The sequence below is a fragment of the Otolemur garnettii genome, unplaced genomic scaffold, assembly GCF_000181295.1.
Source record: "Otolemur garnettii isolate 467f Iridium unplaced genomic scaffold, OtoGar3 scaffold00068, whole genome shotgun sequence".
In the NCBI taxonomy this organism is placed as follows: domain Eukaryota; kingdom Metazoa; phylum Chordata; class Mammalia; order Primates; family Galagidae; genus Otolemur; species Otolemur garnettii.
Genome location: NW_003852463.1, coordinates 4,385,374 through 4,408,219, shown reverse-complemented (window position 1 = coordinate 4,408,219; position 22,846 = coordinate 4,385,374). Strand labels below are relative to the sequence as shown.

Genomic DNA, 22,846 nt, shown 5'->3' with positions numbered 1-22,846 from the left:
CAAGTTCTGGACTGTGCTGTCAAAATATGGTAGCCACATAATAACTACTTACATTTATATCAATTAAAATTAAATACAACTAAAAATTCAGCTCTTTAGTCACACTAACCACATTGTAAGTGCTCAGTAGCTACCTGGGGCTAGTGACTACCATATTGGATGGTGCAGATGTAAGGTATTTCCATCATAGCAAGAAGTTCCATTGACAGTGCTATTCTAGAAGTCAATGGAAATGAGGATATGATGGAGAAGGTAAGAATGAGGGATCCTGGTATACACATGGCTCTTCTCTGCTGATTGCTCCAGAGTAGGAAGGATATAGGTTTCTTCTTTGGTGGGAAGGGATCCTGGCAGGAGTGAGAAACTTTCTTCATTACTTTGCTTTATTAATCCCTCCCCTTCCATGAATTTCTGGTAAGTCCTCCAATGGGGCACATAGCTAATGGGGATATTAGGCAGTAGCCAGGCCTAGAGGACAACCCCAAACCTTAACCCCTAGCTGTGACTTCCTGATCCTGAAGGGGCCTGTGTGTTTCCGTCCTTCTCTCGTACTCAGTATCCGATGGAGAGGGTGCCTGGGGCCCGGATGCCGGTGCAGATACGGGTCAAGCTGTGGTTCGGGCTATCTGTGGATGAAAAGGAATTCAACCAGTTTGCTGAGGGGAAGCTCTCTGTCTTTGCAGAAACTGTGAGTGCCTGCAGCCCATCCCTGCCTCCCCCTAGAGCTGCTGTGGTCCCCACTCATTTTTCTGTCTTCCTCTCCTTCCAGTATGAGAACCAGACCAAGCTAGCCCTGGTTGGGAACTGGGGCACAACGGGCCTCACTTACCCCAAGTTTTCTGATGTCACGGGCAAAATTAAGTTACCCAAGGATAGCTTCCGGCCCTCTGCAGGCTGGACCTGGGCTGGAGATTGGTTCGTGTGTCCAGAGAAGACGTGAGTCATGGGCAGGGAGGGCTTGGGTAGGGCCAGGCCAGGTTGCCTACTCTCCTGCGCTGGTCATGGGGACTTTCACTTGAACTCTGCCAGGACTCACCAGGGGCTCACTAGGCAGCATTCCTTTCTAGAAAAGCCCTACCAATCAGAAAGGCCTTTATTTTCCTGCCTCCATTTGGCTTTGCATTCATTGGTTGTGGCCCCAAGACATCTCACAGCAACCCCTTACCGCCTCTACCCTTCTCACACTTGAGGCTGCTCACACTTCCCCTGGAGGGGTCCTTTCTCCTCTCAGTCTCTCTCAGACCAACATCATTTTTCTCTATCCACATCTGCCTTTCTTTTCTCTCTTTTCTTATTTGGTTGACATTCAATTCTGTGTGTGTTTTAATTAAAAAAAAATTGAAATATAACATATAGTCAAGTACTCAAATCTGAAGTTATAGCCTGATAACATTTTTTTTTAAAATTTTGAGACAGAGTCTCAAGCTGTCACCCTAGGTAGAGTGCTGTGGTGTCATAGCTCATAGCAACCTCAAACTTCTGGGCATAAGCGATTCTCTTGCCTCAGACTCCCAAGCAGCTGGGACTACAGGCACCTGCCACAGTGCCCGGCTATTTTTTGTTGTAGTTGTCATTTTGTTTTTTGGCAGGTGCGGACTGGATACGAACCCACCAGCTCTGGTGTATGCGGGCTGACACCCTAGCCGCTGAGCTGTGGGTGCTGAGCCTAGTCTGATAACATTTTATATTTTACAACTATCTATTGAGCTTCAACCACTCATCTGACTTTTGGTATCTTTAATTCATCTCCTTTTCTCTTTCTTTATGTTGGGAGATGAGTTCTTTTTTCTGTGACAGTCTCTATGTGTCCCCGGGTCTCCTTTTTGCTGTCTGGCCTGGTCTGTCTGTACCTTCCCTTCCCTCTCCCCTGCATCTCTCTTGTTGGTTGGGGTGACGCTGACACATGCAGGCTGGCCAAGGCCTGGGGTGCTCTCCTGGAGGTGATGGGTGGGTGAGGGGTCTCTTCCATGGGCTTTGACTGGCCCTCCCCTGCAGTCTGCTCCATGACACTGATGCTGGTCACCTGAGCTTTGTGGAGGAGGTATTTGAGAACCAGACCCGGCTTCCTGGAGGCCAGTGGATCTACATGAGTGACAACTACACTGATGTGGTAAGGGGGGATGCTCAGGGGCAGGTAGGGCCTGGATATTTGGTCCAAGAAGGGGCCTGTGGCTCAGAGAAGGCTGGGACATTTTTCTTCTCACTCTTACCTCCTAAGCTGCCATACTCTGGCTTTCATAGGGACACTGTGGACCCAGCAGGGCAGGACACTGACACTGGGTTCCCCAGTTCCCCAGGGGCTCTTCCCTTTGTCTGGGATTTTGGGGATGTATGTTGTTAAGTTGTATATTTTTTGCCTTTCTGCTGATGTCTACTGTCTCCTCTCATGCTTGCTTGTCCTGTTTTGCCCTTAGAATGGGGAGAAGGTTCTTCCCAAAGATGACATCGAGTGCCCAGTGGGCTGGAAGTGGGAAGATGAAGAATGGTCTACAGACCTCAATCGGGCTGTTGATGAACAAGGTGGGCAGCACATGGAACCTGGTGAGCCCTGGCCCAGTGAGCTGTTGAGGAATGCTGGTGGGGACAGCTGAATGCCAGGGCCCCTCAGCCTGGAGAACTGGCCTTCACTGGGTTGCTTTACCTGAGGGGACTTCCTGAAGGCAGCTCCCTCTTCAAGCTACAAATTAGGTTCATGAGTCAGTGGTCACTCAAGGGTCTCTGAGCATGCCCTGAATTGAGAGCTGCACCTAAGAGATGGGAATTGCTGGGTGATGAGTGATGGGTGCTCCCTCCCTCAGGCTGGGAGTATAGCATCACCATCCCTCCGGACCGGAAGCCGAGGCACTGGGTGCCTGTTGAGAAGATGTACTACACACACCGACGGCGGCGCTGGGTCCGTCTGCGCAGGAGGGACCTCAGCCAGATGGAAGCATTGAAGAGGGTGAGCCAGTAGGTGGTGGGCAGGAGTGAGGTCCCCAGCTGGGGGAGGCCTGTGGGCATAGGCTGTGACCTGTGTGCACATAGACAGACTCTGGCAGTATGCATGTGAGGGACGTGCACAGGCATGGAGGATGCTCATAAGTGACACCCACAGGTGCTCCCTGACAAAGAACATACCCAGGTGTCCATGACCACCTAAGGGGGTTACATGCAGAGTTCAGACACAGGCCTGGAGGGTGGGAAGGCATCCACGGAATGTGTCTTATGCTGGGTTTCCTAGAGGCAGAGTCTGAGATGTGGACTTGGCTGCATGTTATTGAGGCAGCACTCTTAAGAATGTGAGGGTCCAGCATGCAACCTCAGGCGGTCAGCTTTGGCTAGAGCTGTGGCCTGGGGGAGGAGTGCTTTCTTGAATACCACAGAATTGTCCTCATCTGGAAGCAAGGGGCTGGGGCACCCTCTTAGCTGCCTGACATTGGCTGGAGGCTGCTGGGATATGCTGGGGTGCATACCTGCCTCCCCCGTGAAGGGGCTCTCTTCAGCCATGGGAATTCTCTGGAACAGGTGGTCTCTGGGAGCTGGGAACCTTTGACACTCATGGCAGCTGGAGATAGGTGCACGGAGCATGTCAGCTGGTAAAGGGGCCAGTGTGGGCCCCCTCAGCATTCACACAGTGTAAACATATGTACTCACAGTTGGGCACAGAAATTATGGGATGCTGACAGGCCCGTAGTGCACATAGATGAGTACATGTACACACACACACTCGCTCCAGAGTCACACAGGTGCTCATGTGCTGTGTAGCCTAAGTGCCTGCCTCTGCTGCACTCTCTAGATCTATGATGATGCTTTCCTAAGTACACATTTGAACTTTGGCTCGAGAACCACAACTTTCCCAGTCTAGAAGTAGCCTTTGGCATGCCCCAGGCTCCTCCTTCTCTTCTGGGGCATAGAGAACCTGGAGCAACTGTCACTGGGTCTGGGGAGGGCACAGCTTTTGGACAGCCAGCTGTTCCTGGTGCTGTGCACTAGACAGACTCAACTCTTTCCCTTGAGGGGCACCCAGTGGAAGTTGCCTCTACCTCCAGCCAGCATCCTCTCTGGAGAGGGGCGCAGCTGACTTCCAGGACTAGCCCTTGTCATTGTGCTCATGGCCCCATCCTGAGGTGGTGTCTGAGAACACTCTTGCAGGGTCTGAAAAGTGAGGGGCTTCCAGGACTCTCTCCAGGGCCAGGAAAGTGTTCGTTGGAGGGAGTACATGAGGGTCCCTCTACAGCTGACTAAGTCTTGCCTCTTGGGGAGAAATAGGCTGAGATTGGGAAACTGGGTCTGTCTTCTGCCTTTGAACCTCAGACTCACTTCCATTTTTATAAGCTGGGAGGTGAAGGAAAAAAAGGAAATGACAAGACAACCTTGGATTCATGAAATCCACCCATAGTTCAAACAAACACGACAGTCAGAAGCCCAGTGTTTTCCTCACTGCTTCAGTCTACCCTCCCTTTCTGGCGCCTCGGTTTTCCCCGCAGCCCATGAAGACTCCTTTCCCCTCCTGATTTTCTGACCCGAAGTCCTTATTGCTGAACAAGCTGCTCAAAGCCCCCTTCCTCCAGGTGGCCTTCCCTGGTTTTCCCACCTGGAGGGTGCTGGTGCAGAAGGTATTGTGGAGGGCAGGAAGGCACAGCCGGAGCCTGGCGCAGGGCTCCCCCAGACCCTCCGGCTGGCCTCTGAGTCTGTCGGTTCTCCATGCAGCACAAGCAGGCGGAGGCAGCGGGTGAGGGCTGGGAGTATGCCTCTCTCTTTGGCTGGAAGTTCCACCTAGAGTACCGCAAGACGGATGCCTTCCGCCGCCGCCGCTGGCGCCGCAGGATGGAGCCACTGGAGAAGACGGGGCCTGCAGCTGTGTTTGCCCTTGAGGGAGCCCTGGTACGTGGTGCTATGCTTGCCTTGGGTCAGGTGGAGTGCATCTTGGTTTCCCAGGGCTGTTCTGGGCTGATGTGGGAGAGGTGCAGGACCCCCAGGTTAGGGCTTTTGGATGGAACATTGGCCTGTCACCCTGGCTTCAGTTACTGTGAGGTTGCATGTGGGGAAAGCAGGCATCAGTCTGGGTGTTCTCTTACAATAAAACCGTCCCTTTCTTGGCACTGGAAGACTTACTGCTTTTTGGAGTAGCTGCTTCTTTGAGTAGTCAGGATGGGAACAGAGTGGGAGATGCCCATGGCTCTCTGACTGGCTGACCTGTGATTTGAGCCAGCTCTTCTTGAATAGTCTGGCAGGCATGAGGATGGGCAGGGAGGCTTTGGCCTAGCCCCTACCTCTCTGGTGGTAGCCAGAGAGGGCAGATGACCCCAGATGTCCTTTGTTGGACATGCAGAGGTCATCTCATGGGCATTCCCAGCAATTTTGGAGAGACGTGCCTTAGAAACTGAACCCCAGGATGGCTGTCTTGCCCTGGAGCACATTTTCTGTGGCCAGTGGAACTGGGCTTGGCTCTAGGTCATCCAGGGTCTGGGTGATGGGCTCCCCAGAAGAGATGAGGAGATACTCCTGAATAGTCTGAATGGGGACTCTCACCAGGCAGCCTGTCCCCTGCTGGTCTGGGGATTCCTGGAGGTGGGAAGGAGAGGCCCTGAATGAGACACCCACTAGCTGCATGAGGTGGTGGGTGAGGGTGTCCATGTGCAGCCTGCTATGGGTGTATTTGGTCAGTGTCTGGTCTGGGCACTTATCCTGAGGATAGCCCAGCTACTAGGGCTGGGGGAATAGAGCAGGGCAGGCTCAGGATCTTATGGGGTGGGAACAGGGAAGGCAGTTGGAGCCAGCACAGGCCCTGAGAGGGAGCGGGGCAGGGCAGGGCATTCTGTCAGTTGCAGGCCTTGATGGTGGGCCAGGCCTAGGGTGGCAGTATAGGAGAGGAAACCCTCTGGGGGTAAGATGATGTCAGAGAAGCCTGTTCCAGGCTTCAGAGGGAGCCCCCTCTCTTGTTTTGGAGCCAAGGTAGTGGGAGGCCATGGGGAGATGTGGAGCCCTGGGCTCTCGGGCTGCTGACTGGTCCTCAGGCCAAGGCAGAGCAGGGTGGGATGGAGTTGTGGCCAGGTCACAGCAGCCACAGTGGGGTGCAGGTGGGGGCTCTCTGGGCTCTCTGGGGTTGGTGTTCTTGACTCCCTCTGTTTTGAGTCAGAAAGGGCATTGAGTATGGGGCAGGGCCTTTGGGGGTCATGTGGCTCTAGGTCTGAGAAGGCCAGGCCGGCACCACCCTAACTAACCAAGATTTCTTTCCATTAGACTGAAGTGGGCAAAAGAGCAAAAGGGAGGCTGTGGGCTCACATAGCTGGGAAGAGCCCAAGAGGTAAATCAGGCATTGGGCCTGGCAGGAAATAGAGTTTCATGCTGTCCTGAGTTCCCTCTCCCTTGTCTCAGCCTTGTCTCACCCTGGCTCACTCTGTGTGGCAGCAAAGGTGGTGCTGGTGATGAAATGCTGACATCATCCTTGCAGCCAGCGAAGTCCTGCTAGATAAAATAGCACAGCCACCTGGCATCACACTCTGTTTTCCTCACAGCTGGAGACCCCCAGAGTGCTGCTTTCTCAATAATGCCAGTAAAATCCTGTGCGTGACTGACTGGCTTTGCGCAGTCCTGTATACCAGCCAGCCCCTGCACCTGGGGGAGGGGTGGGGCATTCTGATTGGCTACCCTGCACCATGCCCCTTCTCTGGGATTGACAGTGCCACCCAGTTAGGGAGAGGAGCTTCTGGCCTTTTCTGAAAGAGGGGACACCCAAACATTACTGGGCAAAGAGCTCCAGATGGTGACCAGAGGACTCTGTTCAATGAGGAGGAGGAAGCCAGTTTGGGCTGTTGAGAAGAGGGGTGCTCGGACAGAGCTGGGCTTTGGGACCATCAACCAAGTAGCTGTGGAGGATGGTTGGAAGGGAGAATGTCCTGCCAGGAGACCGCCAGGTGTCTTGGGTAGAGGCCCAGGATAAGGTGACCACCTGGGTAGGGGCTGTGGGACCAGGTGGGGCAGTGGGAGTGGCAGAGCTTGGGAGGTAAGGTCTGAGGGAGGGGCCTTAGAGGCTCGACTGGGTGGATGGTGGGGCTGCTGCCATTGCTAGGCTGTGGTGGGGTGGGCCTGGGCAGTGATGAGTTCATGGTTCAACCTGGCAGGTCTGACGCACACGGTGCAGGGCTGTATGAGGAAAATGCATATGGCGGCTGCCTGCCAAATGGCCCAGGGTAGGAAGACTAGAGGCATGGGGGCTCAGGGAACGGGGTAGGAAGAGGAGACCAGAGACACACGAATGAAGCAAGAATGGGCTCTTGGCTGGCCGGGACCTGGGGGAATAAGGTTAGCAGTCTTAGGGACCCTACTGCCCAGCTCTTATGGCATAGTGCCTGGGAGGCAGGAGGCACTTCCCTGGAACAGAGAAACCAACCAGTCTGTTCTTCATGTGGGAGAACGTGTCCTGAGAAATCAAGTGTGAAGTCAATAGCTGTGGACAGGTAACGGTAATTCAAGTGTGTCTTGCCTGTGGTATGCCGAAGGAAACAACGCTGGGGAGCCCTGTTGAGTCTTTGGCTGTCAGAGAGAACCAGAGGGAGACAGTGGTTAGAGAGGCTGGGTCCCACAAAGCTGGAGTCAGAGGACCACACAGTTTTGGAAAGTCTTTAGGTGTGTCCAGCATTTGGACAGGGCCACAGGCCCATTTGGCAATAACCATCTGGATGACTCTGTATGTGAGTGAGCTAGTCCTCATCAGCCCAAAACACATTCACACACACACATACACTTACATGTGCACACTCACAAGTACACACACTCATGCACACACACAGTACACATACTTGCATGCACACACATGCACACACACTCACACAAGTGCACACACATACACTCTTTCCACGGTCACCTTTACATTCTTCCTGCCAAGATCCAGGATAGTCTGGGCTCCCAAAATGGAGCCTGCTATCCTTGTCCTGGGAGGTACTTATGCCTCAGCAAGACATTAGGACTGAAGTCCACCCTGTACCCTGTGGCAGGTGATTATACATTCTGGGTGCCAGGACTCAGCCTCTGGGCTGAGCACTGGTCTGTGTCCAGTGGCCCTTGATGCCTGTCAGTTCGTTGGGGGAAGCATGGTAGGATGGGTGAGGTTGCTGCAGGGGCAGGTGTGGTTCAAATTTGGCTTCCTCTGCTTACTAGCTGTGGACAGGTCTCTCATGCCGTTAATGACTCCATTACCTCATTCATGAAAGTAACCCCACCCGGGTCATTGTAAGGATTACCAATGATGTGTGTGAAGTGCTTCTCAGACTTCATGCACATAGGCACCACTGGGGATCTTGTTAAAATGTAGACCCTTGATTCAGTGTCCATGTGGGGCAGGCTCCACACCTAACAAGCTTCCAGGTGCTGCTGCTACTGGTCCGAGGGTGAGGATTGAGGATGTACAGATGTGTGGTTGATATTGTACCTTGAAGATGCAAGAGGGGTTCCCACTGGCCCCCCACTTGGATGCTTTTCTGGGAGAGGCAGGGCATGTCCATACCTGCCTAGAGGTGTGTGGCCAGGGTCTTGGGGAAGGAAGCAGGCAAGATGATGTGTTGTCCCTGCTCCTTGGTGGGAGGAAAATGATCTTTACTTCTAATAATCCCCTGGTTTGATGGTGGAGGCCTGGCCCAGGGGAACTCCTCTCTTGTTTGGAAGACAGATGTTCACACAGGAGTGCAAATAAACCCAGTAGAATCTGCATCTTTGAAGTGCTGGAGGGTAGAACAAGAGCCATTCCAGACTGACAGTGCCTAATGAGGGGAGGCTTCCTGGAGGAGGATATTGGGAGGCAGACTGTGAAGGGGTGGGGGAGGACAGTGGGTGGTAGCTAGGTGGCTTCTGGTAATATGACAGTTTTGGACCAGGTCTGTGGCGCCCCCTTGCCTCCTAACACCCCTTCCCTGGCCCACACGTCCACCAGCGGGCTGGGCCTTGCTTGCCAGCTCCCCTCTGGAAGACGTCTCCTTGGAAGGCAGGCCCTGTCTGCTCATTAGCACGGGCAGCCTTTCCCTGAAACCTTCTGCAGGGGCCAAGCCTGGCTCCCTCCACGGAGCGGGAGGCCCTGGCTCCGTCTGCTAATCGTCTGCTGTCTCCATCCCGAGCATTATTTTATTTTTGTATTATTCTTTTTCCAGCTAATATCCTGGCATTTCCAAAGACACCGGGTTTCATAATCTTCCTGGCGTTCCCAGGGAGCTGGGAAGGGGAGCACAAAGCCGCTATTATAGCGCGTTCCATCCTGCCTCCCTCTCCACCCCACACTCCTTGCCGGCTGCCACAGTCACCACCACAGCCCAGCCGGCTCACACTCAGTCACCCCCTCCCGACGCCACCAGCCTCTCTGGGAAATCTGGTGACGGCTGCTGCGATGAGCTCACAGAATCCATTCTGTCGACCTTGCCCTGGGCCTGCCCTCCACGCTCCAGGATTCTTCCAAGCCCTGCCTCTGCACTTGGCCCTAAGTGTTGGGAAGGGTTCTCTGAGATGCCTGAGCCTGGCAGGGTGGGGAGGGACAGAGATGTTGGCAACATGTGCTCAGAGCCTTGGAGATTTTTAGAGCTGGAAGGAATGTTCATGTTCTGAAGGCACTCTTGACCTGCCCCAGGAGCTGCTGGAGCACCTAGAAATTGGTTGCAAAATTGTGCATGCATGTGTGTGCGCATGCGCAGGTGCTCTGTGTGTTTCTATGGGTCTGTGATGATGTCAATTCTGGTGTGAGGTCCATGGTCTCATTCAACTCTCTAGGGATCCAGGACCCCAAAGGGGATAAGACTTATTAATACTAAGATTTATTTTTACCATGTGCCAAAAGCCTGGCTGAGAGCTAGGGTTTACATGCATCCTCTCACAGTGACCATAGAAGGCTGGGTTCTGTTATAGGGTTATTAGCCCTATTTTACAGTTGGGGAAACTGAGGCTTTAGAACTGCACTATCCCATGCAGTAGCCATAGGTCACATGTGACTATTTACATTTAGAGTTCAAGTAATCAAAGAAAAAAAAATTCAGTTCCCTGGTCAGACCAGCCTTGTTTCAAGTGCTCGGTAGCCACACCTGGCCAGTGGCTGCTGCCACATTGGGCAGCACAGCTGCTGAACAGTTTCATCAGTTTCATCATGACAGAAAGTTCCAGTGGACAATGTTGCTCCATAACTCTGAGCCCTTAATGTTACCCATAAGAAACTGAGGCCTGAGAGGGTTCTGTGCAGCAGCACAGTATGGGTCAGTACTGAGCTGGGGTCTGATTCGGCAGTGGCTCTTCTGCCCTCCCCTTTCCCCATGTGTCTCCTGACCAGTGGTCAAACCACCAGCTTGTGCTTTATTTTCCTAGGCAGGTAGGAAAGGGCAGATGGGAATTGGAAGTGCTGGGGAGGAAGTCAGGGGGAGGCTGGTACCTGAGAAGAATAATTTGGGATTTGAGCTGGCTGAAAAAGAGGTGGGATGTGGATCGGGGGAGGGATGCATTTCTGGACCTAAGTGAAGCCACACTGTGTGCAGGGCACCCAGGCCTGGTTCCCAGAGCTGGTGTTTTGAGTGAGGGCTGCCCCTGGGAGGTGGGAGCAGTGGTTGCCTCTAGTAGCCAAGGCCCATGCTGGGGCCAGGGCTGGGCTGGGTTGGAAGGCAGCTCTGCATCTCTAGACTCTGTTTCCTGAATGTTTGAATCAAGCACCTGTTTGTCCTCTCCCTGGCATTGCACTGGCGGGGGTGACCTTAGGGCTAGCTTCCTTTTCAGCAGGGCTCCCCCACAAAGGACAGTTTGGGTAATTTTCCTGCATGTGAAAATCCTGGGTCTGTCTTGCTCAGGTTTAAATGCTAAAGTCTGGAGAGTGTGTGTGTCCATATACCTCAGATGCAATGCCAGCATTCAGAGCACAGATGCTAAGCAGTGTACTATAGTTGGGCATGTGTTGGGTGCCCCTTTCGTGTCATGTACATGCATGGGGGTCTTTGTCTACCATTGCTAGGATGTATACTTTATTGTTTAGTCCGGGACACTAGTAATAATCATGCTGGAAAACAGGCATAAGTAGGACCATTCCAGGCAAGCTGGGACATACAGTTGTCCTAATTATTGATGCACTCTGGCATGGGACAAAACCAGCTTGAGTATTCTTTGCAAACTCTGCATGTGTCCTGGAGGGACACATATGACAGGCACACATACTTTTGCCAGCCCACACGTGGCATCGTGGATTCTCCAGGTTTCCTTATTCCACTCTCAGCTCCCCAGGGGCCAGCCAGTACTTTTGCAAGGAGTTTAGCAGCTGCTTCTAAGCACGGGCTCCAGCTGTAAATTAAATAGGGTTGCATCCACGCCTGTTATATCACTCAAGGTTGCAGTCAACCCCGATTAGGAAGAAAGTCTGTGTGTTTCTGCATTCCATTCCGACTTTTAAAGGGTTCTCCTTCTCTGATTGTTGGTTGTTGGGGTTTCCCTGCAAGCCAAGGCCAGGCCAGTCAGGGAAGTGAAGTGGGCCTGTGGCTCCAGAGCCCCGCTCAGGTGACCTGAGCTCTGACAAGGAAGCAGGAGTCTGGGAAGAGCCCTGAGGGTGGCAGGGAGACCCCTGGTTCTGCCAGCTAATTTGCTGTGTAGCCCTAGGGAAAACATTAACCTCTCTGGGCCCCAGTTTTCTTGCTTAACAGATAAGCATGATAATAACACAACAAATATAATAACCTCTTGTTAGAGAGCAGAGATTGACAAACTGAGGCTGGTAGGCCAAATTTGGACCTATGCCTGTTTTTGTAAGTAAGGCTTTATTGGAACTCAGTCAGTGCCCACTCATCTCTGCACTGTCTCTGACTGCTTTTGTGCTACAAGAGCGACAAAGACTATGTGGCCCACAAAGGCAAAAGTATTTACCACTATTTAACACCATCATGGCTAGAGATTTCTTTATTTAATATGTGATTTCTATTTCAAATATTGGGTAGTCCCCATTTTATGAATTACTCATCATGCTAGTCTTCTATCAGAGTAGAAAACAGAGCATTGCAATTCCTCAAAAAGCAGCCATACCGACAGGGGCCAGGGAGGAAATGATGGGATCTCAGGGTGTCACAAGGAGGTGATAGAGAACCTTCCTGCCCCAGCAGAGTCAAGCAGAGAAGTGTGGACAGTTTCGGGCCGGCTGCCCTAATTCACTTTACCAGAAGACTCCCTTTCTACACACAAGGGGCCTGAAGAACACACATGGCCCCCTGTTGGAAAGGTTGGGGCCATGCCCTCTACTTATGTATACAGGGCCAGGGATCCAAAGAGCAGCAGGTGCCAGAGACAGCTTACATGGCTCACCACAGCAGAGTAAATTTTCTTTTTTCTTTCTTTCTTTCTTTTTTATTGTTGGGGGTTCATTGAGGGTACAAAAACAGTACACTCATTGCATTTGTTAGGTAAAGTCCCTCTTACAATTGTGTCTTGCCCCCCCAAAATGTGTCACATGCTGAGACCCCCCTCTTCCCTCTCTCTGCTCTTCCTTTCTCCATCCCTCTCCCTTCTTCTCTCTCTCTCTGGTAGAGTAAATTTTTAAGAATTTTGCAGTCCAGTTGTCAAACACAGACATCAGGAGAAATTAAATAATATAAATGTATGACCGAAGAAAGATATTCAAAAAAAAGGTGGCAAATACTCCAACTCATTCTAATTATTTTACTACCTTTGACTACTACCTCTGCTCCTGCAGTGACTTCTGTCTCTTGAATCTGTGTGATGGAGGTGCCACATACAGTCTGCCACTGCCCATTTCCTCCCTGCTCCGTGTTCAGTGGCACCACATTGCCGCCATGAAACCACAGCAGGGATGTTTACACCAACCATGGAATTCGGCAAATGCTGCAAACCAGGGCTGGGGATTGTTTCATTTGTTCCCGAAGAGCTGGTAAACACCGACCAGCACAACCCTAGGGCGACCTTCCAGGTCTGCACTATCGTCATTTTCTTCACGAGCAGCTTTGTTGCGACAGCCAAACGCCAACACAACAATGTAGGGTGGATTCTTCTAAACCCTGCACAACCATTATCCGTAAGATTTTTTTACAATATTCATGGGAGGAAATACAGCTAAACAAGTACAGTCTTCTCTGTGCCTCAGTTTGCTTATCTGTAAAATGGGAGTACTAATAGCATCTAACTCCTAGGGTTGCTGGAAGGGTTAAGTGCCATGCAAACAAAGCAGAAGGCAAAGGCTAACTCAAGTATGTACCTTTGGGCTTGACAGACTTTGTTTATAAAGGGCTGCTATGGTGCTGTCCCATTTGGGGGAATCTCACAACACAGCTTATTCTTGTTGCTGTGTCCCTCTCTGGGTTGCTTTTTTGTCACCTTCCTGCCTCCACTTTCTTCTGGTCCAGACCTTTAGGTTCTGTTTAGGGCAAAGCACCATTGTGAAGGGAGGATCTGTACGTGGGACAGACAGCTTGCGGCACAGAAGGAATCTTGGACATGCGGGTGGTCTCAATCTTGGCTTTGATACAATTTAGGTGGGTTGAGGAGTCTCTTCTAGAAGCTGTATGTTTCCCCAGAACCTGCCTCCTTCCTCTCAGCTGAGGTCCTTGGACATCAGTCCCTAGCGGACTCAGGTGGGTTTGGCTACTGGCTCTGGGGACCCTGAGAGAGCCCTGTGGCTCTGGGAGGCAGAGAGTTCCCCATACTCCTACGCTCAGGCTCCTCCAGGGAGCTGTGGCCTCTGTCTGGGCAGCAGCGGGTTGGAGGCTGCCCAGTCCCCTGGACGAGCAGCAGGATCCCTTACATAGCTAGCCCCAAGATGGAGTATGTGGCCACAAACCGCGTGGCTGCCAACCCCAGCCTGGGAGTCGCGTCGGCATGAGCTATTGAGGCAGGAATGTGACTGTGGGAAACCCAATGCCCCGGACCTGGCCCTGGGGCTGCGCAAGAGTGTGTGCATGTGAGTGGGGTGAGGGCTGGATGGGCAAACACCAGAGTGTCAACCTACCCTGCAGCCTGGCTCAGCCCAGGCCTCAAAGTGGGAGCAGAAGGGAACCAGCCCTCCCTCTCCCGGCCTTGCTCCTCTACTGAGCCTTTCTTCTAAGTTCCTGCATGTTGCTGCTGCTCTCGAGGTTCTGGCCCCCTCTTCCCCTTCTCTGGGATGCCTTCCTGAACAGGACTTTCCTAGGCCCACTTCCTTCCATTCCACCTCATAGAAGGCCCCATCCTGGGGTGTAAGGAAATCCACACTAATCCCTCTTTTTGTAGCATCATCAGACCCTGGGGCTCCTGAGGATAAGAAGTGCTGTCTGATACACACTGTCCTGTCCCTTGCTCTGGGACCTTAGGCCCAGGTCCTGCACATGAGGCTCAGGGCAAGGGAATGCTTATGATTCATTTCATGTGATAAAGTTTCACTGGATGCCTGCTGGGTGTGTGGGATAAAGGAGTGCGCATGTCTTGCCTGGGACGTGGAGGATGGATGCACAACAGAGGCCAGGAGTGGTTGGGGAAGGCTGTTGATTCAGGCTGGACATCAAGGAGGTGTCCATGTCTCAGTAATGATGTAGCTCAAGTTAGCTTAGCTGGGAAGGCATTCCAGATGGAGAGGACAGACTATGCAAAGGCCCTGTGGCAGGTGATGATAGTTTCAAAAAGTTTAAAGAAGACCAGAGCAGAAGGCTATAGTTTAAGATAAGTATGGAGAAATGAAGGAGGTAAACCAGGTACCTGCCCAGGGCTATTATTTCATTTAATTTTCACTAATAGTTCTCAACTGTGGACAATTCTGTCCCACTCAGGGGACATTTGGCAATGTCTAGAGTCATTTTAAATGATGATAACTCAGTGGAGATGCTAATGGTGTCTAATGGGTAGAAGCCAGGGAAGGTGCTAAACAGCCTAGTACACAAAGGACAACTCCCACAGCAAAGAATATTCCACCCCCAAATATCAGTAAAGCCGAGGTTGGAAAGCCCTACATTTTCCACATTAGCCCCACACAGTAGGTGTTGCATGATTGCCACTTTACAGTGAGGAAACTGAGTTTCAGGAACTGGGCTTACCTGCAATTCTTTCCCTCCTCCCCATGCCAGCCTCCCTTCCCTCTCTGAGTTCCTCTCCTTCTCCCCTTACTGGGGCTTGGCTTGGGCTGAGCCCCGGGGGAACTGTAACCTGGACATTCTACACGTGGGGGCTTCAGAGTCTCTGAAACAAATTTGTCACCTAGATTTTCTGCTCTGTATATATGAAATGCTGCTATCCATTGCAAATTTTATTCTATACATATATCTGCTGGCTTCTCTTTTGTATTGCAAATATTAAATTACTTGTCTCTGTGTGCCATTGTGTCCTTGTCTCTCAATGGAAGGCAGTAATAGTCCTTGTCTGGAAGGCTGTTGCAGGGATTTAGTTCTCAAAATAGTCCCTGGATGTGCCGAGTACCATGGAGTTGCAACGATGGGTGTTACCCGGTGGCACACCTGTTGTCCTTCACCCTCCTGCCTCCATTTATACATTCTTCTCGTCTTTGTTGATATCATTGCTGTCCCTGGGGAATCTTTCTCTCAAATTAAGTTCAGTCCCTAGGAAAGTTCATTCAGCCCCAAATGCTTACCTCCAGAAAAGGGTGATTGTGTGATGACAGAGATGCTTAGAGAGAGGGAGAATCACCTTGCACGTCATTCATGGAGTCAGTAATTTTTTACTGAGGACCCCTCTGTTCCAGACATTGTAGTAAGCACTGGGGACATAGCAGTGCCTCATGGAGCCCACACTGTGTGGATAAGGCAGACAGTAAACAAAATGTTCTATCCAATATATCAAACATTTGGTGGTAGCAAATGCGAGGAAAACTAAAGCCACATAAGGGGGTTGGGAGTGCTGCTGTGTGTGTGTGTGTGTGGAGGGGTGTGTGACTGTGTGTGTCGCAGCGTGATTTTTCACAGGATAGTCAGGAAAGTCCTCCCTGGGAAGGTGATGCCATCCACACGAGCAGTAATATCCACGTCCTGACTGGAATGGGCAATGCCTACCACAAAGTAGGTGTTCGGTAAATGTGTGGCACATCAGAGGAGGGACTGACGGGAGGGAGATGCTTCCCAGAAACTCCCAAAGCAGGTTTTCACGGGGCTTCACTGTTTGCTGTGAGAGAGATTCCCTGAGTGAGCTATGTTGATGTCCACATGAGTCACAGTGAAGAACATGCGGGATGATCTGATACTGTACGGGCCTCAGATGATCTGATAATGCACGGGCTGATCCCCACCCTGGGGCTGGGCTGGGCTGGGTCATCTGCCCTCGGAGTGTATGCTTTCCCCCTGGGGTGTGTGCTCGTCTTCACCAATGATTTGTTGGCCAGGTGCTCTGCTGGGTGCTGGGCCGATGCTGGGAAGCTGACAGGCACACAGATGGGTGTTCACAGTGGAGGGTGAGAGGTGCAGTGATGAGAGGAGCTCAGGGTGTTGTGGGAGCTCTTGAGAAGGGTGCCTAGCTCATCTCTGCAGGGTGGCTTTGAAGATGAGACAGGATATCTGGGGAAAAAGCCAGGGAAAGCATAGGGCAAGAGGCCCGGGGCAAGTAAGGGAACTCCACAGTATTCCAGCTGGTTTGAGCATGAAGTGGTGTTTGGGTATATTGACAGGACGGAAGCACAGGCCTCCCTTCTGCTTCCAGGTCTTCAGGGGTGTGGTGAGCCCAGGGCCCAGGTGAAATTCTGCCCAGTGTCAGCCAGGATGGCTATGGGGCTGGGACTGTGCCGGGAGGGACTGAGCTCAGTGGCCCTCTCAGCCTGGCTTCAGGGTGCGTCTTCCCAACAATCCCTGTCTGTCTCGTGGAGTCAGGGGTCAGTGAAGGGAGGCAGGTGCCCGTGTGGTGGCAGATGGCACAGGGGTGGGCAAAAGGCCTTGTGGACCATCTCTCAGAGGACAGTTATGCTTAGAGCCAGGGCTGCTGTGAGGCAGGCACTGAGCTAGGTCTGAGATACCCTGCATGGAAATCCCGGGGAGGGAGACACCTCTTCTGATCGCAGGCGGGAGGCCCTGCCCTTGGACAGAGACCCAGAAAGTGCTGCCTGAGCCCCAGACAGAGGCCCTGGGAATGATGCTGACAGGGAGTGGTGGCAGGAGGCCAGCTAGAGGAGGTGGGAGGTGAATAGGGATGTGCATTGGCACCATCCACAAGCCGGATGGTCTGTGCAGGCACCCAGGAGGGAGGGCTGAATCACACTGGAGCTGGGGGTACTTCCCTCCCTGTGCTCATCCCAGCACCCTACCTGTGGTTGGGGGACCTGTGCATGTGGCCAGGCTGTACCTTCTACCCTGCATCCCCCCCACCCCCCGTGAAACCCACCCTTACTGTCCCCGATCCCAGCCCCTCCTGCCCCCAGCAGCTGGAGGTGTACCAAAATGCAAGTGCCATGTGTTGTTGCACCTGGGGGCCAGCCAAGCCCTATTTCCAGCATCTGCACCTGCTTTCCTCGGTGTTCCTACCTCTTGCACCTAGGTAGCCTGCTAGGGCCCCCACGTCTGGTCTTGTGTTTGGTGTTGCAGACCCCACAGCCAGGAAAGGTTAGCTGCTGGACGCTAGTGGGATGCCTCGAAGCACAGCCACGCTGAATGCCTCTCCTGGCAGGCACCCAGGACTCCCGGGGCTGCACCTATCCCAAGGAAGGATTTCAGGCCTTTGGGTCCTTCCCTGCCTGTAGTATGATACTTCTCCTTGTTATCCTGTTCTTGTCCATAGGGGTGTGTGTGTGTGTGTGTGTGTGTGTGTGTGTGTGTCTGCATGGGAGAGACAGAGGGGGAGAGAGAGAGAGAAATACAAAGAAGACACCACTGGCTGCAGGCACTGGGGGAGGGGCTTCCTTGCTTTTGATTTCTGTTTAGGGATGTAGCTCATGACTGGAATGTCCACTTTTTTTTAGCTTCCTGGAATAATTTTGAACAAACGTAAGATACATGAACACCACTCCCAGCACAACTACAAACTTCACAGTTTGTGACATGCCCCTGCCCCAAGGCCAGTGCCTAACTTCTCTCATGAGATCATGAATAATCAATATTTCTTGAGCATTTACTATGTGCCAGACAGTATGTGCTAAGAACCACATGTTCTCTATCTTCTTTAACAATCACATCAACTCTCTAAAATGGGCACTGCATAATTATCCCAAATTTATAGAGATTGATTCAGAGAAATTAAGTAACTCACCCACAGTTACACAAACAGTAAATGGTAGGGCCAAAATTGGAGCCCATGTCAATGTTACCAAAAGAAGAGGGGGCTAGTGGATCTCTCTGTCAGAAAAGGAGATGTCCTGTGGTGGAAATCAGAGCTCACCCAGTTGCAGCAGGACCTCAGTGAGTCCCCTGGGACAGCAGAGGAGTACACCTTTTCTGAGTGTACTTTTCAAGCTCCTTTGCAGGGATGGAGCAGAGGAAGGCCTGGCCTGCTTTCAGGATGCAATTATTTGTTGACCGACAGTGATTAGGGCAGGCTTTACCTAGGATGAGCTGAAGATGGGGAGGACTGGGGTGTTGAAGGCACTTCCAGCTGTGGATCAGCATGAATTTGTGATGGGAGTGAATGTGAGTTGGGGGCAACTATGAGTGTGGCAGGTCACGTCTGATCAGGAAGAAGGTGGTCTTGACCTTTTTAGGTGTAAGGTCCACAGAAAGGCTCAGGCTGAGGAGGTAGTGGTGACTGGGGGTAACAAGGCAGATTCTGGCTTGGGGTAGGCTGGATAGTAAGTGGGAGGACAGGTGTCCATGGAGACTCCTTGGACAATGGGATCTGGGGTTGGGCTCAGAGGGTTGGCATGATGTGGATGTGGCAATGATGTCTTGTGTTTGGAGGCAGGGGGGACTCTATAGATTCAGGGACTGGGGAAATGTTAGGGTTTGGGAGAGATAGCTCCTAGCAGGTTGAGCGTCGGGGCTTTACAGAAAAAGGATCCTGGAAACTGGCTGCTCTGGCTAGGCCCTGGAGGGGGCAAGCAGTCCATCTAAAGAAGAGGCCAGGGTTTTCTTTCAGGGATTTGCACACATTTGTGTGATGGGGAGAGGGACTAGGGAGAGACAACCTTGTTACTTATCCCTACCTCTTTGAAATAGAGCAGGTAACCAGTTGAGGAGAGGGGAGTGGAGGGGAGACAGATACTTAGAGAAATCCCAGTGAACAGAGAGGGAGCAGACAACATGGACCTCTGGTGAATGCCTCAGCTCTCCTCAGAATCCCTGCAGGGTATGGCTAAGGCTCTTGGCCCTGGGAGGTGTGAAACCATGGACAGAGGGAGACCACTTGGTCGGGAGGCATCTGGCCCAGGAGAGTGGTCTGGCTGGTGCTCCCCAAAGTGGGCTGTGGTGCAGTGGTTAGAGCCCAGTGCAAATGGGCTCAAGGTGGCATGGCTGACCATCTAGGCTCATGCACAGTAAACTGCGTCTGTCCCTAGCCCTGGCCTCAGTCTGAGCCCTCCTCACCCTTGGCGCAGTGGGAACCAGTTAGATAGGGTGGGTATAGGGTACGTTCTCTCCAGAGCTTGGGACCCAACTCAGTGCCTGTGTATCCCTGGAATTGGTGATGTCTCTAAATATGCAGGGTTGGACAGAGGTGAGGGCCAGAGATGCTAGCCTGGGACCTCCAGACGTTGTCTCTACTAGACTCATCCCTAATGGGCAGAACCCATTTGATTTCCCCCTGGAGAACTTCTTAGTTCCTTTCTTCTCTCAAACTATCTTTGGCTACAACAATTCGGAGTTCCATTCTGCCTTGTCTGGTCTTCACTAAAGAGGGGAAAGAATTTCCCACAATCCCCTGGGGCTTTGATACTTGAGTCTGGGGAAACTTCATGAGAGCACGAGCTCCCTCAGAGTGAAAATCAGAGTGTTGATGGCCCAGCTTGTAGCAGCTGAGGAGTATGGTCTGAGATCTCCTGGCCCTGGGGACATAACTTTTGGGACCATTCTCCCCACCACCCCCAGGCTCTTGGGTTAGAATCTATAATGACCAGCTTTGTGTCCGCAGGGTGGTGTGGTGGATGACAGGAGTGAAGATTCCATGTCCATCTCTACCTTGAGCTTTGGTGTGAACAGACCCACAATTTCCTGCATCTTTGATTGTAAGTGAAGCTTGGACCTATCTCCAGGATTATATGATGTGTAACCGTACACTGTAGGGGTGTGTGTGTGTGTGGGAGGGAGGGGTTCTGGAGAGCTGAGTCTGTGCTTTTCAGTGGGTGTCTTCAGTGTGTGTGTGTCTGTGTGTGGTGCTTGCTCAAGTGTGAGATGGGCTTTCCAGGCCCTGTGCACTGTAACTGTCCCATTGTCTACTTGTTCTCCTGACCCTGCCTAGTGGCCTGTGTGGTTTCTATTGCTCAGCCCCTCTGTTGCCCACGCTAGGGAAAAGACTAGCTCCTCACTCTGGTATCTCTGTTTCTTTCTCGGTGAAGATGGGAACCGCTACCATCTACGCTGCTACATGTACCAGGCCCGGGACCTGCCTGCGATGGACAAGGACTCTTTTTCTGGTAGGTAGGAGAGAAGGAGGAGAGCCAGGGAGCATGGACTGAGAGCTGAGGTCGGAGATATTCCTTGTGGATGGGAGCTGTTGCTGGGTCATGGAGGTAGGAGCTAGCACTAGGGTCCTGTGGTTTCTTTGTCATCAGGAGCAGTGGCCACTTGACTATGCCTTGCTCATCAGTTCCTCTGCAGGACTGGGGTTTGCCAATTGTCCCCTCTCCTCTGGCCTTGGCTCCTAGGCCACCACTCTCTCCTGTGTCTCCTGTGGCCTCCTTTTCCACCTGCTACCCTTGGTGCTTCAGGGCCCCCTAAGCCTGATGCTCCTGAGAAGTCCTATCTGTATCCTCTCTGAGTGCTAAAGTCTCCTCTCTCCTTCACGTCCACTCATCTTGGTTCATCGTGTCCAAACTCCTGTGTGACCCTGTGCCTCCCAGATCCAGGCTACCTCTGCATTGCCCACCTTGGTCTTAGGGTCAGCAGTTGTCCATTACCCAGGCTGGAACCCTCAGCCACTCAGTCCTGTGGATTCTGGCTCTTGAATCTTTTCAGATTTGTTCTCTCCTCTTCAATGTCACACTGCCATATCTTGCTGACCTTGTCCCTTCTTATCTAGGCCATCATCCAGCATCCCTGCCATCTTTCATACCACCCAGACACATCTCTCCCCTGATTCCAGATGTACACACTGACAAATAGATCCCCAGATCTATCTGCAATGATCTGCTGGTCATTGCAGATTCTGACCCAAGAGCCTGGGGGTGGTGAGGAGAATGGCCTCAGAGCTTATGTCCCTAGGGCCAGGAGATCCCTAGCACGGTGAATATTCCTTTGCGATCTGACCTCTGTGGACTTTACCTATTTTACCTTTTGCCCATTCCCACTCCAGCTCTACTGATCTTTGTTCACATCACATAAGCCTGGTATTGTACTCAGGAATGCCCATAGTATTGACAATAATGCATTCCCTCCCCAGCCAACTCCTAGTCATTCTTCAAGGTCCTGCCCAGATGCCCTCTGACTTCTTCAAGTAGAGCTAGTTGTTCTTTCCTTGGCACTTGACCACCCCCTTGCTGGCATTTCTCTCAGAGCCCTATCTGAGAGGGCTCTGGATCACTAGCTATTTCTTCCACATCCTTCCCACTCTGACCATGAGCTCCCTCAGGAAGGGGCCTTGCTTTCCCTTTGTTTTGTTTTTGTTTTTTCCTTTTTTTTTATTGAATGGTAACTATGTACATTCTTGCTTTCCCTTGGAACCTGCAGTCCTTTATATCTAAAGAACAAGCACTTGATGAGTGCTTACTGTGCCCACGCCCTTTACTGACATTATTTCATGTAACCCTTACACCTGTCCTATGAAGTAAGTGTTCAGCATCCTTATTTTACAAGTGAAGAAACTGAGACTCAGGTGGGTTAACTAAATTGCTTGAGTTAAAATAGCTGACAAGTGACAGAGCTGGGAATTGAGTCCAGGGCTATCACCTTTGGGATGCCTGCTAGTTAGTTGAGTGGAATTGAGCTCTGTGAAAGCAACGTCCTGGTCACAGAAGGGCTCTGGCACTGATGGCCATCTGCTTATCATCCTTGATGGCCCACTCTCCTCACTTACATGGGATCCACTCTGTGTCCTGCTCCCCAGCACCTGTGGCTTCCTCTCAGTGACTGGTCGGTCCTCCAGCCCTGTGTAGTCAGGTGCATGGTGGGTGCAGTAGTTTCTCTTCTTTGCTCTGAGGCCATGGTCCTGAGAGCTTCCGCTGCAAACAGTATGCAACCAACATGCCAGAATTGGCAGGCCAGGGCTGATGGGTATTCGCAGCAGCAACTTCCTGGGAAACTCGTCTATTCTGACGAGTAGAACTTACCCAAAGAAGAAAAAGAAGGACTAATTTAAAACCTCATTTCCTCTCTCCGCCAGGGAGGGGTGCAGGCAGTGGGTTTGTGTGGGGTGGGTGGCAACGTGGGGCCGAGGTGGAAGGCCTCTATTCTCTGTGGGCCTGGCTGGCCAAGGACCCTGCAGGAGGGGAGGAAATTCTTCTAAGGGACCAGGTCAGTAGCCAGGGCTCACCTCTGGGGACTGCAGCAGGAGGGTGAGCCAGCACTGGTCTGGGAGACGTCACACTTTCCATCCCTGCCGCACCCCCTCCCCCAGATAAACATCCCTTGAGCTTTGAGGGCACTGCCCAGGGCTTCCTCAGAGGCCACTGGCTTCTGAATGAAAGGCCCGATTGAGCAGCTGCTGGAAAGGAAAACAGCAGCCAACACGGGTGAACCTATAAAACCCAGAGTGTTTATTTTCACTCCCGAGCCCTAAACCAAAGCAATTTCTCCCCTGGAACTGACCCTGGGGTGGCTGGCGGCCGGAGGCTGAGCATGGCCACTGGCTGGCATTTCTCTGAGGAAAC

The 22,846-nt window shown here is 52.1% G+C and overlaps 1 protein-coding gene across 14 annotated transcripts in view; it reads left to right on the top strand.

The window, feature by feature from the left end:
* The window catches only part of DYSF (dysferlin), a 215,241-nt gene that overhangs the window by 106,950 nt on the left and 85,445 nt on the right, over nucleotides 1–22,846 (top strand). For all 14 annotated transcript variants that reach the window (XM_012807420.1, XM_012807419.1, XM_012807414.1 and 11 more), the window contains 8 exons: nucleotides 557–688; nucleotides 770–936; nucleotides 1,996–2,110; nucleotides 2,415–2,520; nucleotides 2,799–2,941; nucleotides 4,690–4,863; nucleotides 19,954–20,047; nucleotides 20,378–20,455. In XM_012807420.1, the coding sequence (XP_012662874.1) occupies nucleotides 557–688; nucleotides 770–936; nucleotides 1,996–2,110; nucleotides 2,415–2,520; nucleotides 2,799–2,941; nucleotides 4,690–4,863; nucleotides 19,954–20,047; nucleotides 20,378–20,455 (1,009 nt within the window). The remainder of the gene's footprint in view (nucleotides 1–556; nucleotides 689–769; nucleotides 937–1,995; nucleotides 2,111–2,414; nucleotides 2,521–2,798; nucleotides 2,942–4,689; nucleotides 4,864–19,953; nucleotides 20,048–20,377; nucleotides 20,456–22,846) is intronic.